Source organism: Neoarius graeffei, chromosome 2 (assembly GCF_027579695.1).
Source record: "Neoarius graeffei isolate fNeoGra1 chromosome 2, fNeoGra1.pri, whole genome shotgun sequence".
Lineage (NCBI taxonomy): Eukaryota > Metazoa > Chordata > Actinopteri > Siluriformes > Ariidae > Neoarius > Neoarius graeffei.
This window is the reverse complement of record NC_083570.1, coordinates 69,966,813-69,982,941: the sequence shown is the minus strand read 5'-3', so window position 1 is coordinate 69,982,941 and position 16,129 is coordinate 69,966,813. Positions and strand designations below refer to the sequence as shown.

At 42.3% G+C, this 16,129-nt stretch overlaps 1 protein-coding gene across 5 annotated transcripts in view; it reads right to left on the bottom strand.

The window, feature by feature from the left end:
- The window catches only part of scaper (S-phase cyclin A-associated protein in the ER), a 186,493-nt gene that overhangs the window by 28,685 nt on the left and 141,679 nt on the right, over positions 1 to 16,129 (bottom strand). For all 5 annotated transcript variants that reach the window (XM_060914836.1, XM_060914837.1, XM_060914840.1 and 2 more), the window contains 2 exons: positions 3,451 to 3,574; positions 218 to 438 (listed from right to left, as the gene is read on the bottom strand). In XM_060914836.1, coding sequence (XP_060770819.1) covers positions 218 to 438; positions 3,451 to 3,574 — 345 coding nt within the window. The remainder of the gene's footprint in view (positions 1 to 217; positions 439 to 3,450; positions 3,575 to 16,129) is intronic.

Below are 16,129 nucleotides of genomic sequence, written 5' to 3'. Positions count from 1 at the left end.
GGTTAAAAAACAAGTCGTTTTCTTTATTCAGACCAAAAAAAAAAAAAAGGCAGGAAGAGAAGCACTCGGCTGGGTACCAACTGCAAAGAGCAGATAGTCCACTGCAAGAATGTGTATCTGGCAGAAAACCAAAGATGACATTCACAAAAAGGAATAAAAGGCAGAATTTTGCACATAGTCCCTTATTTAGATAAGAACAACTAAAACACAGACTGACCTGATGAGGTCTTGAACACGGGTAGCGAAGTTCTCGACTGTCTTAATCTTGATATCAGGAGAACAGATCCAGGAAGAACCCTTTCCAGCTTCCAGTCCAGAAAGATCCAGGAGATTCAAAACTGTAGCAGTGGTCTGGAGCAGACCGGTGGTCAAACCCTCAAAGATCTGTTTGTTCACAGTGCGGCCAAAGATGGACTTATCCTCATCAGGAACATAGAGCTAAAAACATGACAAAAAGGAGAGAGAAGATTAAGAAAGGAGTGAGAGAAACAGCAAGGGAAGAAGAGGGAAATGACAAGACAGTGTGAGCGTGTGAGAGTATTTATTTAAGAATAAGAGCTACTGAGAAGTGCTGTGTTTATTGGGCTGGAACAGAATCACAAAATACATATTAGATATTTATCTCTCACTTCAGACTCCGCTAGAGACATCATTTTTAACTGGCCATAGAGTCGCAACACCTCAATGCTATTAATCTCAACAATAACCTTAACTCGAACATCAACGAATGAGGTTTTGGATCAGCTATTTCAAATTGCGTGATGCAAGTTTTGAAAACCTAGCCCTTTATCTTGACTGTAGGTCTAACCCACTGAAGCAAAGCTTGCCTTTACCTCTAATCTTGGCAGTGATATGCATCTGAGCTCATTCAGCATTAGCTCCTGCAGTCTCAATATCAACTGCACAATAGACGAGGACATTTAAACCTCAGTGTGCATTTTAAAGCCTGTCCAATTAAGTCAGGGGGGTGCAAATAAAAACGATCCCTTCCTCTTTGTTTCCAGGCACATACCATTAGTCTTTGGTTGGAATCCTGATCCTCCGAGACATAAATAACAACACGCGTCTTATTTATTATTCATCAGCTCTGGGCTATAAACTGACGGTTAAACTCAGAGTGACACTGTCACTGGTGGCGTGCCAGCAAGGGGCATAACAAGAAGTCTGGCAGGGTGCTGGCTAGCGGCATCATGTAACCAACACGCAGGCCCTACAGCTGAGTGCAGATTGCTGGACTTAACAGATACTAATGAGTCCTAACTTTGATTTAAGCGTTTTTGAACCTTTTGGCTGGAGTTATAATTCTCATCCCCTTAAAAAGCAATCATGCTATATAGAGTGCGTGTTTGCACTATGGGCTCTCTATAGCCTGTATTGTTTCATCACTTCTGCTAAACACTTTTCCAAAGTTTGGATTGGATCATTAAATAAAGAACTTGGACGTCTGATCATCAGATAAGTGCTTGGCAAGAGGGTGTGTGATTAGGTATGGGCCAGTCATTCTGTGAGAGGAAGTAATATCCAGCAGCACTACAGCCAGTGGTCAGATGTCAGCTTTAACTGAGGGACGAATAAGAACACTGACAAAGCAGGCAAAGCCTGCTACATTCTTAACAAATCTAATTACAGGAGGGGAAGGGGAGAGACGCCATGGCTGCCCGGCACCCCCCCCCACACACACACGTTAGCCACAAAACTATATTTGCATGCTATGGTATATATACACTGAATATATGAACAACTATGCTGACCCTTAACTTTACCTTCAGCATCCAGAGGGATATCTTTTGGTTATTTAGCTGTTAGTTTAGTTTTAAAGCTGCATTTTGTTTCATCCAAAAAAAAATAATTTTTTTTTTAAATCATGGAGACAGACAAACAAACGTCCTTAACATGTAAAATTGTGTATATTTAGTCGCAAACCAGAATACAAAATGCAAGTGTTAACGATACAAAAAAAAAAAAAATTTTTTGACTGCTGCAATCTCTAAAATCTTGAAAATCCACCAGACAGAATCACTAAGCGAGTGGTCTGAATAGCTGCTGGGATAATTCACATGTAAACAAATGCTTCGAGACGGACCTCATCTGTAACTACACCCACAGGAAATAGGATTTCTCCAAACTAGAACTTCCAGACCACACTAAACCTGGCTCAAGGATTTGACAAACGTTATTTGTTTAGAACTCGCGTACGGCTTGGGTCAAGTTGTACGTTTAAAGATTAGGCTTTGTGTTAAAGAACATGGTAATATGTACGAGCTGGCACACTGCTTGTACCATGTCTTTAAACTTCTCTCAATTACTTGTTTCTGCAACAAATCCATGTGTACACGGTGTATATGGTGCGAGATTAACCCTCCCATTATCTTTCCTCTGTCTACCAGTTGGAGCTTTTGGATTGGGCACGATACACATAATAAACACTCAAAGTAATGGAATCTAGCAACAGTGATTTCCCACATCACTCGCTCATTCAGTGACTCATGTAAACTAGACATGTGATGCGTGTTCGGGTTGCTTTTTGGCTCTGGTTTCAGTCTGGTGGACGGGATACGTTTGGTTCAAGCACAAGGAGTAAAACCAGAATTTTTAAGTTTTTTTAAACGACGACACCACTGATCATTAACATGAAATCAACACAATAAACGTTACAGCAGAACAATAACTGTTTTGAGCAGTTTAACTAGGAAGAGTGTCGTGTGTTAAAGGAACAGTCCACCGTACTTCCATAATGAAATATGCTCTTATCTGAATTGAGACGAGCTGCTCCGTACCTCTCCGAGCTTTGCGCGACCTCCCAGTCAGTCAGACGCAGTCAGACGCGCTGTCACTCCTGTTAGCAATGTAGCTAGGCTCAGTATGGCCAACGGTATTTTTTGGGGCTGTAGTTAGATGCGACCAAACTCTTCCACGTTTTTCCTGTTTACATAGGTTTACATGACCAGTGACATGAAACAAGTTCAGTTACACAAATTGAAACGTAGCGATTTTCTATGCTATGGAAAGTGCGCACTATAATGACAGGCGTACTAACACCTTCTGCGCGCTTCGGCAGCGCATTGATATCTGAGCTCCGTATCAATGCGCTGCCGAAGCGCGCAGAAGGTGTTAGTACGCCTGTCATTATAGTGCGCACTTTCCATAGCATAGAAAATCGCCACGTTTCAATTTGTGTAACTGAACTTGTTTCATGTCACTGGTCATGTAAACCTATGTAAACAGGAAAAACGCGGAAGAGTTTGGTCGCATCTAACTACAGCCCCAAAAAATACCATTGGCCATGCTGAGCCTAGCTACATTGCTAACAGGAGTGACAGCGCGTCTGACTGCGTCTGACTGACCGGGAGGTCGCGCAAAGCTCGGACAGGTACGGAACAGCTCGTCTCAATTCAGATAAGAACATATTTCATTATAGAAGTACGGTGGACTGTTCCTTTAAAGGTCTACCGTGAGTTGGTGGAGAAGGAGGTCCATGAGAGGGGCGATTTTGTTGCTGTAGAAAACGTAAAAGCAGTTGCTGCAGCAGTGGGAGCAGGCCAGGTAATACACGTTGACAGCAGCAGACAGAGACCTGAAACACACACCAAATTCGGTTTAGAAAAGCCAAACACTCCTTGTGTTTTACCTCCCCATTAGAGATAAGCACGTTAACAGGAGGAGGGCAACACGGCAGGGCAGGTTCTACTTTACATTTCACATGTGACCAATCAAATGAGCTTGTAAATATGGTCGAGCTTAATAATAATAATAATAATAATAAAAAAAAGCTCAGGGTGTAAACGATTTTTTTTTTTATATACAACAATACAAGGATGCATTTATATGAAACAAAATGTAAGAAGAGCATCTCCGCACCCCCCCCATATCTTCCCCTTACACTCATTCTCAAGAAAAGGTCAACACGCTCTCATTCTAACCCGCTTAAGACGACTGGAGGAACCAGACTGCTCAATCTGTCCACCCATTCCTCTTCTTTCTCACTCCCCCTTTTCCACTACCATCCCTCAAAATCACTCCATCACTGTTTGTCCTGTCTTCCCTTTCTATTCTTTTTCTCCCCGTACAGAGATAAGAAACAAGCCGTCAGCGCCTGTAGGCCAGTCAGCAGTCAGTGCACTGTATTATGTCTGCTGCACACCAGCCGGAGAGCAGATTAATGCTGCTGATAAGTGACCAGTCACACCATTCTGACTTTGGCCGACCCTCCACCCGACCCACTCCCTCCTTTCATCAGTTAATATTTTCTGACAACTGTATATTTTAACCCAAAGCAGAGTGGCGGGGCCCTATCTGTGGTGTGGACGAAAGGAATCCGACTTTCCTGGTTTAAAGTAGGCCGTGTTTATTTCCAGTCGTAAACATTTTGATATCTACCGCAACCGTCGCCATCTGTTCGGCGTTTTCAGCCAAACTATATTGGCGTACGAAATAAAAATAACGTCTGCCCACGGACGTCTTGGCCTGTCGATAACTTCCACCCCGCGGACAAAAGCAGGAATGTATATTTAAACCGCCGACGGACAGATCTGGGAGATAGCTGTGTCGGTATTGACATAGCAGCGTAAAAGCGTCAGCCATGCAGCATGGGACTGAGGAGCAGGCGCTCTGACTGGACTCCTGGGAAAGAGTCCAAGTGTTCCACACATCACTCTGAGCCTTGCGCTTTTTCAGCCATTTGATTGCTGCTCCTTATTTAAAAAAAAAAATACAATTAAAAAAAAAAAACCAGGTGGACCCATTTTACGTGACGTTATTAATCGACATGTTTTCACCTCTGACAAACTAACAATAAATGTTCCGGACAAGGTGCTGAGTGAGGTCTGGTTCAATTTATGTACGATGTTTAAAAATCACTCGCTCAGTGAGCACATGGAACATTGATTCGCAAGAGCACGAACAGTGTAGTGTTTCTTTTGCACTGATAGAAAGCTATCTATTGAGGAGTGAAACAGAGCCACAGGGAGAGAGGGAGGGAGGGAGGGATGGTTATGGGTGAGTGGAGTGATACTGCAGGCTCTGTTCGGTAAACGGGGGAGAGAAACATGAGATCCCTTCCGAACTGTGCACTCTGGGCAGCCGACCAGCATTGCCTCTGCCTCACTGATTTTCCAGTGGAAAAAAGAGCCCTGATTGTGGGACTCCGTCTCAAATCCACTTTGGTTCCAAAAAAAATTTGAGAATATTCTCAACTTGACCAAACAAAATTAGTGAGTGCACCTGTAAGACAGAACTGGCGTATGGTGCCAGTCAAAAAATGTAAACACGCCTTCTAATTTAATGGTTTTTCTTTATTTTTATTAATTAAAAGACACGTCATGTCTTAAAGTAATGATGGGCTGTTTTTCTCTTTATTTAGTCAAGCGGTTCTTGACATAATATGGACTACAGTTGTTGAACAGGGCTATTTACTGTATTATTATTATTTACTATTTGATCTCAAATGCATTAAGGAGGCAAGAAATTGCACTAATTAACTTTAGACGAGGCACACCCGTTAATTGAAAAGCATTCCAGGTGACTCCCTCATGAAGCTGGTTAAGATAATGCCAATAGCGTACAAAGTGTCAAGGTAAACGGAGGCTACTTTGAAGAATCTAAAACATTTTTAAAACCCTTTTTTGTTTGCCACATAATTCCATACATGTTCCATGTTATTTCATAGTTTTTATGTCTTCAGTATTGTTTGACGATCTAGAAAATAGTCAAAATTACACAAAAACCTCTGAATGAGTAGGGGTGTCCAAACTTTTGACTGGTACCTTATGTTTTATGACAATAGTGCATTTAAGTTTAGAGTGAATTGCTTCAGGTAAAGATCTTTCTAGCACTTGTCATGGTATTTAAGGTATCGATATTGATTTCTGAAGAAGCGGTGGTGTCAAAAGACCAGACTAGGATTGAATGATGGCCTTCAGCATGCTCAGGGCTCACCAAGTATAAACACTGAGTTGAAACCTTAAACTCCATGGCTGTTTTAACTGTTTTTAGCAGTTTACTTTGCACGGACACAAAGGTAAAATAAAATGGATTTTCACAAATTAAATTATTTTTAACCACCAAGTACTCTTCACTTGAAAATCAGATGCTAAACAAACATATGGTCATGGATAGACTTGGTAGCTAAAATTCCAGAATAAACGAAGAGGAATTATGCACATACGCAGATAGCAAATTCATAGCTTTAATTTGGTCCAACTTAAAGGAGAACTGAAGGCAAATTTTTTTTAATCATCAAAATTCTCTCATTTTATTAAATATAGGAATGCGTTTTTGATCGCCATAGCAAGTTATGAGCGTTTGAAATATGCTATGTAATGTATATCAGTCCATATGTCGAAGCAATGGCTGTAAACGAGCTTCGTTGAGACCTATGCGAGACATCGTAGGACGGAAGTAAAACGTACAGCGGAAATCAATAGGGATGTCCCGATCCGATCACGTGATCGGAAATCGGGCCCGATCACATGGTTTCAGACTCGATCGGAATCGGGCATTGCCTCCCGATCAGGGATCGGATATATATCTATATAATATATTCTCATTTTTAACACATCAATAGCTATGCGTTGGCACAGAGTGAGACCAGACCTCTTGTCTCAACATGGCAACATCAACGCGTGCGGCATGACATCACTTTGTAGCGGAGACGCTATTGGTTATTGGCTGCCTGTTGCCGGCAAAGTTGAACACGGAAGCAGTTCGAAGCGGAAAGCAAAGCATGAGATCATTTTTTTTTTTCGTTGGATGACAAAAGAAACGGGCTCAAACCTGAAAGGGTAGAAATGCTTGTTTTCATCAAGAAAAACGTTCATTTCCTTAATTGAAATTACTGTACACCACTGTGAGATGCGTTCTTAAAAGCAAATTACCGGCACTGTGGCACTTTATTTTTTTTTATTTGTTTACATTCCTGCCAGGTATTTTAAGGTTATTTTTTTTAATTTGTTATTTATTGTTCAAACTGCCTCACGTAAGTGCTCTGTTTGCTAACGGAGTTGTTGGATGTTAAAATAAGGTGTTAAATAAAAAATGAGGAACATCCTGGATCCATTTCTTTCCTCGTCTTTATTATTTTTTATGGATTATAAGAAGTATCGGATCGGGACTCGGTATCGGCAGATACTCAAAATCAAATGATCGGTATCGGATCGGAGGGCAAAAAAACCTGATCGGGACATCCCTAGAAATCAAAGTGACCAACATCTGCCAACGTCATCAAAAGATGTGCGCGCCCTCCTTCGAATGCTGATGTAATCAAGCCGGAAGTTTTGTTTGTTTTGACTGCAATCAGGAAAGTTTGAAGAAAGTAGGCAGCAATCGTCATTTAAAATCGTTTTTGTGCAATATTTCGTTTGGAAAAAGAGTTTTCAACTGACTTCACGTTTCGAAGTCTCGCACAAGTCTCATGAAGATTGCGCGGATAAGCGACGCCTACCGCGGACCAAACGAACTACATTCAACACGGCTAAAAACCGAATAGGCCGATAAGCATAATATTTAATTGCAATAGTTGCCAGTACGAGTCACAGTATAAGGTTACTAAAACCGAAAACGTAATTGAATAACACATTAATTAAGAAATAAAGCAAGTTTAAAAATGACTTCAGTTCTCCTTTAAGTAGGCTGACATACTAAAACCCATGCAAGATGCAGGGTGAACCTGATCTAGGTGCACGTTTACGGGATTCCTGACGAGCAGGTCATCTGATACCTATAGGATCATTTGTAGGGAGGAATGCAGAAGGATAGGGCAGGACAGGGCAGCCCTCAGGTGGCTCACATGGTTAAACAGCAGATTAAAGAGCACACGACTAATTTCTTTACACTAATCTTATTAAAGGGCAAAACAGCTGTCGACTGGCCAAATCTCACAACTAACCACTAGTGTTAGGATCAACCCCCAACAGACAACAAATCAGAGCATTTAGGGACGGGGGGGACAAGGCAGGAGAAGGATGCAATATTCAGAGCTTTAAATATACAATAAAAACTTATCTTGTACATATAATACATAGTACACTTAATATCAACCAAACCATTCTGGAATATATATCTTAATCTTTAAGAGGGCACCAAGGCTACACAATACCTAGTGTGAAGCAACAGTGCATAAGGAACAAAGCTATTGCATATTTTACTGGGTGTGGTGTTACTCAACTACTTCTACAGTTGCAGTGTTCAACCCTGTCTGGTAGGGTGCATCAGTTGCCCCCTAAAAATGAAAAGTTCCTCCGATCATGATGCATTTTTGTTTTTATGTTCCTTTTGGTAAGAAAACACACTGGGTGAAATATTTTGGCAAAATTCAAAAGTTTAATGGTGGCACCAGGAGCTCAAAGTTATGGAAAAAGCTGCTATTTTATGACTTTTATGACAAAATTTAGATCACTTTTCATGAAACATTATGGCACCTTATAGAGTATACCAAATATCTTAGATACACATTTTTAGTACATATTCTAAACATATTATCAAGCACAGTTTGAGTTTTAGCTGTTCATTGAATCATTGTTCAACTATTTTTAAACAATACAAATGTATTATGAATCACATTAATGCTTCTCAATCCCTTGCAAAGGTTCTTAACATAATCTCTGTTGCCCCTTTTCCACCAAAGCAGTTCCAGGGCTGGTTCGGGGCCAGTGCTTAGTTTGGAACCGGGTTTTCTGTTTCCACTGACAAAGAACTGGCTCTGGGGCCAGAAAAACCAGTTCCAGGCTAGCACCAACTCTCTGCTGGGCCAGAGGAAAGAACCGCTTACGTCAGCGGGGGGGGGCGGAGTTGTTAAGACCAACAACAATAACAAGACCGCAAAAGATCGCCATTTTTAAGCGACGAGAAGCAGCAGCTGTACAAACGCAAAGTCATCCATTATTATTATTATTATTATTGTTGCTGCTGCTTCCGTGTTGTTTTTGCTTCAATATTCGCGCCAAGGTTTATGCAAACGTAGTGACGTAACTGACGTATACAGCGACATAACTGACATATACAGCAACGTAATGACGTAGCTCCGCGAGCTATGGAAAAGCAAACTGGTTCTCAGCTGGCTCGCAAGTTGAACGAGTTGTGAACCAGCACCGGCCCCGAACCAGCCCTGGAACTGATTTGGTGGAAAAGGGGTATGGGTCACAAGAAATCAATAAATGGAGTCCAACATTGTGATTCAAACCTTACGCGAAAACATACAGTAAAATGAGCGTTTTTTGGCAAAAAATGAACCTCATGGTGCCATTATTAGACTTTTGAATATGGTCAAAAAATTTTACAGGATGTCTTTATTGGTGAAAAGGAACACCCAGACAAAAATGCATCAGATTTTATGAAAGTGAGGGCAACTGATGCACCCTACTGTCTGGCTTGCGTGGTGATCATCAATTTGTCTACTACTATAGACGCATTCCTATCAAAGTTCTCCAACATTTTTTCAGAGACGACACAGTTGCTGGACAAGTTCCTGGTTTGCATACCCACCACTGAAGAATTAGTAGTAATTATGTGAACCACATGCAAATTCGCAAAGCTCAACTTTAAACTTCAAGCACCTTTGTGCCACTAGAATTATACAAAATATACTCTGGCATTTTTTGATTCTCTACTTGTGCAAAAACAATAATAATCACAGAAGCTTTGCGGTTTGTGCCATGCTGTCTCTAGTATTAAAAAAAAAAAAAGATTTAGTCACAATTCATCATCACGAAATAACAGGTACTAAGGTTGCTCATTCGCCAAAGGTTTGAGCGAAAATCAATAACATTCAGTACAGCAAGTTCCTGATTAATAGTGTTTGGCCCCGGTTCCTTTGTTGGAAATACTCTTGAAATTCCTGGGTTCCTGAAAAGGTTTCTGTGGTGGAAATCTTATGCTGAACTTGACAGGCTCAGGCTAGACACATTATAAAATAGTTGTAGCTGTCACTGTCCTGCTGAAATGACTTTAATAGTCACACTCCTGTCAGCAACAGGAAGCTGTAACCCGGTTGCTTTTTCAGCTTGCTCTTGGCTAACTGAGAGTGATTAGCATGACACCTAACACCAGGCCTGCGTATGGAATCTCGAGCCCCCTCTCCCTGATGATGACAGCTCGCGTCAAGGATTTTGATGAGCAATTTGGTAAAGTGCCATTGTACTTGTTCTCGTGTTACTCGGGGAGTATGCAGCGGTGGCCCACATGTGCCACTCGTTCTTGAAGGCAGCATTCTTTGCTCCGAGATTCCCTGACAGACTGCCACTTCTGACAATGCTAACTGGCCTCAGGACGGCTCACGGTGCTCAGTGCCCATTCGGCTACCAGACTGTAGGCTGCCCCCAAAAACAACAGGCGCATTGTTAATCTGGCCATAATGAAGCCTTATCTTGTAGACATAGGATTAAGTTCCAAAGGTACCCTACACTGACGGAGTATAGGAGAGGAAGGGGGGGGGGGGGGGGGGGGGGGGTTGTGGTGCGAGAGAGAGAGATTGCAAAAGAGATAAAGAGGAAGGGATAAAGAATACAGGACCAAGAGATGCAGATAACAAGCACTGTAATCTCCTCACCTACTCTAACCAGCTTAACCTCAGACACCCAAGCAGACCTACCCTCCAATTAGCCCACCGTGACAAACAGTAGAGGTCTGCTTAAGGTAAGAAGGACCTCTCCTACAGCCACACCTTTGCACCCTTTCCCTCACATCTACATCACACCCATGGGGCATATTCATCAGCCTGGGTGGTCCAAGTCAGTGGGTCACTAAACGGACCTTTGGGCTCAGATAAACCCTTGTAACCCATTCTGAAATCCATGGGGTACCCCAGGGACAACAGGCAGATGGTTAGATAGACGGAAAACCTCCTGGAAGGGCATGGGAGGGGGTATCACTTGTAAACATCCCGGTCGCCCCAAAACCTGCCTTTTACAAAACTGTACAGGTTTGGAAATTAAAGCCGCATGGGAACACGGGGGCTCTTCACTGGGAGAAGGCGCACCCAAAACCAGAGATCTGGATGTGGTGGATAAGCAGCAGCAACCTGTAAAGATCCTTTTCTGCACCCCCTTGTAACTGGGTTATCAACCAGGAAATAGCCTGACCTAGGCCAGAAGCTCACGTTTCCCCAATCTCTCAATATAATATCCCCCTTTCTCCTATATGTCCACTCAGGCTTGACATACGCAAAACACAGAAATCTGAACAAGTACTCAGCCTGACTGCAATACCTGCTTTTGGAAAGGAAGTGGAGGAAAACAGGAGGGGGGCCATGAGGGAAAGGAAAAGCTAGAGCCAAAAAGAAAAGGTGAAGAGCAAATCCTTTGCCTAGCACTTGTCAAACAATCCTTCCTTTCACTACAATCCAAATGACATTTAATTTGATTCTGCCACTGATCTTTTCCGATATCGTGACTGCTTCCAAGACATCCATTCCTCCCGGTGTTCTGCAAATGGCTGGGCATAAGCTGGGGCATAAGTCTCGGGTGCTCTGTCACGCACCGCACAGCATGCGTACACACACATGCGCGTGTGCGGCATAATGGCATCCTGAAATGAAACCACGCTTGCTGGAAGCTTTCACCGGGTACAGTCAGTCATCGTGTGACACGGAGGTGAGGTGACAAGCAGCCCCGCGTCGCTGCGCTCACAAGCAGCACTCAGAAAGTGAGACAGCACAGGATGCTGGAGCACAAAGTGGGCCACACTTAGAGCAGGGGCAAAGTGCTCTCCATTTCCGAACATTTTCACAGACCTGTTGACCTTGGGGAAAGTTTCAAATGTCTCCAGTCTATTTAGAAAAACTGATTTCCTTAAAGTCATTTGTGAAATCCGTTTAGAAGTGACCCCCACCATCGCTCAGTGCGTGTGTCGCTGGGATAGCTGTGACTTAATCATACTCCATTCCCTGTTCTCAGACTTGTGTGCTGACAGCAGCCTGGTCTTGAGCCCAGCTCTCTCACTTTCCCCTCTCTCCTCTTCAGTGACCCCTACTGGGAGACATGAGGATGTGTGCTAATGCTCTACAAACTCCTTTCAAAACCAGACACACCTCCAAGTGCAGTCACACACTCTTCATCCCTGGGGGAGAGGTAAGAGTCAACGAGAGGAAAAAAAAAAAAAAACACTTTACAGCTTAATCTATGTCCTTTCTTGTCTCATCTCAGGGGAGATCCAGCACTCATTACAGCATAAAAGCATACAAGAGGCTCTCTTGCAGACAAGCAGAGTCGAGCTCTCATCTTCATTATCAACACACCCAAGTTATGTGACGTGTAAAATTCAAAAAGTAAGAGAAATCAATTTCAGTAATAATTTGCATGATCAAACAGAACGCAATCATGGCTGATCAATTTAAAAGATTAAGAGAATTCTCCTTTCCACCACTGTCAGTGTGAAATTCATTTAAAGCGAGACGGCCTTTCGATTTCATAAAATTGGTAAAATATTAGTTCCCTCTGAAATTTGGTGATTGTGATGCATGTTTATTTCTGTAATCTCTCACAAAATATCAGGCCATTCTGTGGCTGGGAAGTTGTTTAATTTGAGGGGATTCCCGAGCAAATAACGTGCATGAAATCACTCGCTTCATGCAGTCAAGCAGACAGAGGAAGTCCGTGTGCGCACGTGCAGGTTCACCTTCTTCTTCTTCTTCTGGATTTTACGTCAGCTGGCATCCAGTGTTGCATTACTGCCATCTACAGGTTTACCTTGACCGTGCACTGACCGTTACATCATTGTCACTAAACGAACAGCTGATCACACCGAGGTGCTCGCTGACCGCCGATATTTATTAGTTTGGTCCTGCGTTTCCTTTCCTTCACAACATAACGTCTTTTCTTCTCACTTTCCGTTACTGTAGTCCACGGGCGATTGCTCTAAGACAACGAGGGAGGCTCAGCCTCCTCTAAAAATGACGAACATCGTGTAGGATGAATTGCGCTAGGCTTATGTTATAGCCGACCTTATAACATTGCTATTTCAGATCCAGAATCGTAGAAATACATGTGCTCAACCCAACTACAGTGCGAAATCATTCCGTTATAACTTTCCCCAGCTCATCTAATGTGTGCGTGAGTTTTTCCCCCTCGTGACAGCGCGATGCAGCCCAGCCTCAGTGCACTTCAATGTCATTTGGGAGCGATGCGCTTTCAATCTCAAAATGCAAGACGGTTATTGGACAAATACTGCGAAAACGCCCGCCCACGGACTCCCAGCCTCACAGTGGGAGGGACATGGCAAAGCTTTCCGCGAGGAGACTGGTGATTGGTGAAAGTGGACGGATATTTTCTTTGATTGACAGCTCGTTTCAAATATAGACAGGCAGCAGTGAATCTCAGTTCAGTCCCATGCGGATTCGCAAGTGCTGTGGTGTATTGTAAGAGATCAGCTTACATTTCGATTTCATTCATTACATACGGTTTCTACCAGCTTTTTTAGTTTGTATATATTTTCATTGTAAATAAAGTGTAAATATAGTGTTGTCAAGTTTGCTATCTTAGTTCCAGAAATTTCGTTTATTTGAGTGACTGAACTTGAACTTGAGGGGGCTAGTCAGCTAGCAAGAAAGCTGCGCACGGATGCCAAGCATTGCTGATTTAATTTTGGCGAAGCCATTTGCCAGTCTTCCTTTCGAGGAAAAAATTAAAATTAAAGAGCAGGGTAGACCAACGCCTCAAATTGACTTGGTGAAAAAGGTAGGGAATAATACTCGTTCCTTTCAGCTCTCCTGGTACGAGAAAGTGAATTGGCTAACAGCAAGTGACCCACATCAACAACAGTAAATAGGCTACTTTAGTAATATGTCATGGATGGACCAAAAATATAGAATCTATTTAAAATGTTTATGCTGAGTATATTATATTGGTATATATATTTTTCTGGATATGAATTAAACACAGCTACAATTTGGAAAACATTTTTAAACAAAAACACAGCTGAGAACATTTCACACTACAGACCTGGATTAAAAGTGAAGGGTTATCAAAATTGTCAATAAAACATTTCTCAGTCAAAATAAGTAAAATATAGGGAAAGTGTCATTGAATGAAATGTGTGGCACCCAGCTCTATGTTTGGCTCCCCAAGGTCAGTGCTTGTGCCTATTCCAGAACACTCTGCTGTTACTGCTGAGGTTCCTGACAAAGAGCTGCTTTCAATAATGATCAATTTTTAAACAACATGCCACAATTTTAAAATATAAAATGTTAAAATATACCCCCCCCCCCAACACCACCATCATGTATATTGGACAGTAGGCTAATGGGCCAAAAGAACCTGTTATTTCACAGTTTGTGACCCTGCCAACAATCAGCCAGATCAGAGGCAAGAGTATGGGCAAAATTTATGTGTTTTTTCTTTTAAAATCTGGAAATATCGTAACCGACCAGCCTCCCCTGTTTGAAAGACTACCAGCCGCCACTGCTGTAGTCGGTCTTTCACGTTTCATTCGCATCCTCCATTTTTCTCTCCTGTTTCAAATTTGTATTCCACAATGCCTTGCATGAATGGGGAAAGCCCACCACGTGATGCATGACGTAGTATCTTGAATTGGGTCATGGTGAAGCAGGAAAAAATAGTGGAGAATTTATTCATTGTTCCATTTAAAAAAAACTAATAAAATTGGAAGTCTGTGATTCAAATTCAGTAGCTTTCGGTCCACTAAACAAAAATAACTGGGTGTCAGGGAAAATTCTTCGTATGACCTAAACTTGAAAAATCTGAAAGGCAGTCTATCTTTTAACGGGACTCTCTCTCTCTGTATATAGGCAAGGGTCATGGTGTACATTGCTCGCACAATCAACGGAATATGCTTGACAGAATGCTGTTTAAGCAAAGTTTCTCCCAAAATGGCGAAGAATAAAATTTTACTAACAAGAAAATGACTAAACAGGCTGTACAAGAGTGACTGTTTCACATGCACTTTTACATCCCCGTCTTGTTGAGTTAAACAGTAAGCGTGTGGGTTAATGTCCAGGTTGTTGCATGCGCTTCCCTTGCCCCGTTACTCACACAAACGTAATGACCTTCCTGCTTCAGACATCCAACCCCCATTTCCTCCCCTGCTGCCCAACCCTTCACTCTGAGCCACAGTGTAGCACAGGGACATTAACGGAGCCTCGCGCTGGAATTAGCCCATTAATGTAATGCTAACAAGATGGAATTCTCCTCCCTAGGGCGTAATATTCCAGCAGCATCTCCGCAGTTGTTCTTTTTTGTAAATCACTCAGCTTATCTGAAAGGAGGCGATCGATACGCCAGCATTACAGTAAACAGATAAACTAGAGCTGTTGTGAGGGTTAGTGTCTCAGTCGAGTTCCATTATGAAGCAGAGATGAGGAAGAATGATTAGCGCATACGCACTTATGTCATACCCTATTCCGATACTGCGTGTTGTAGCATCTCGTCATCATTTTCTTACAAGTATGAGACTTAAACGAGTGTGAAATGCTTGTCAAAAGGTCAGTTTAGAACAACAACAATGACAAAACCTTGCTGTTGGAGTGATCAAGACAGAGGCCGGCGTGAACGATGGGACAAAGACTGTATGGGTTTCACTGCTTCCCGGGCTTTTTTGGGCAGACAGGATTAATGCAAGTGTGCAAGGTTATCACAAGTTCAGCACCATGACACTTCAGGGCTAAAGGTGGTGACGGAAAGGTTAAATGAAAAAGAATGGAAGAATTCTTTCTCCTGCCAAGCACATACACGCATATGAGTTGCTACAGTATAAGTATAGAGTGAATCAAGACTGAAAGAGTGAGTCAGGAGAAATTCGGCAATTTCATTCTATCCACATTCAGTGGATATGAGCAATCACGTGCTCTGATTGGCTAATCTACTACTAGGATATCAGCTCATATAACGTGAGGAGAGAAAAACAAAACGGCGGCACACATCAAGTCAGATATATCACCTAATCAAGTGTTTAAAAGAAACAGAAATAGCTAAATAAAAGAATGTAGAGCCCTCCCCAAAATCTCCTCCTCCACACTCCAGCCCAGTTGGTGGCAGTAATGCACCTATCAGGCGGTTTGCCAACCGCTAAAAAAAAAAAAAAAAAAAAAAAATGGCAGAGCGTGTTACTGAATCAACCGAGGACGAAATAAAAACTCCACCACAAAAAAAAAGCAACAAAATATGGAATAAAAGTATTTGATGGT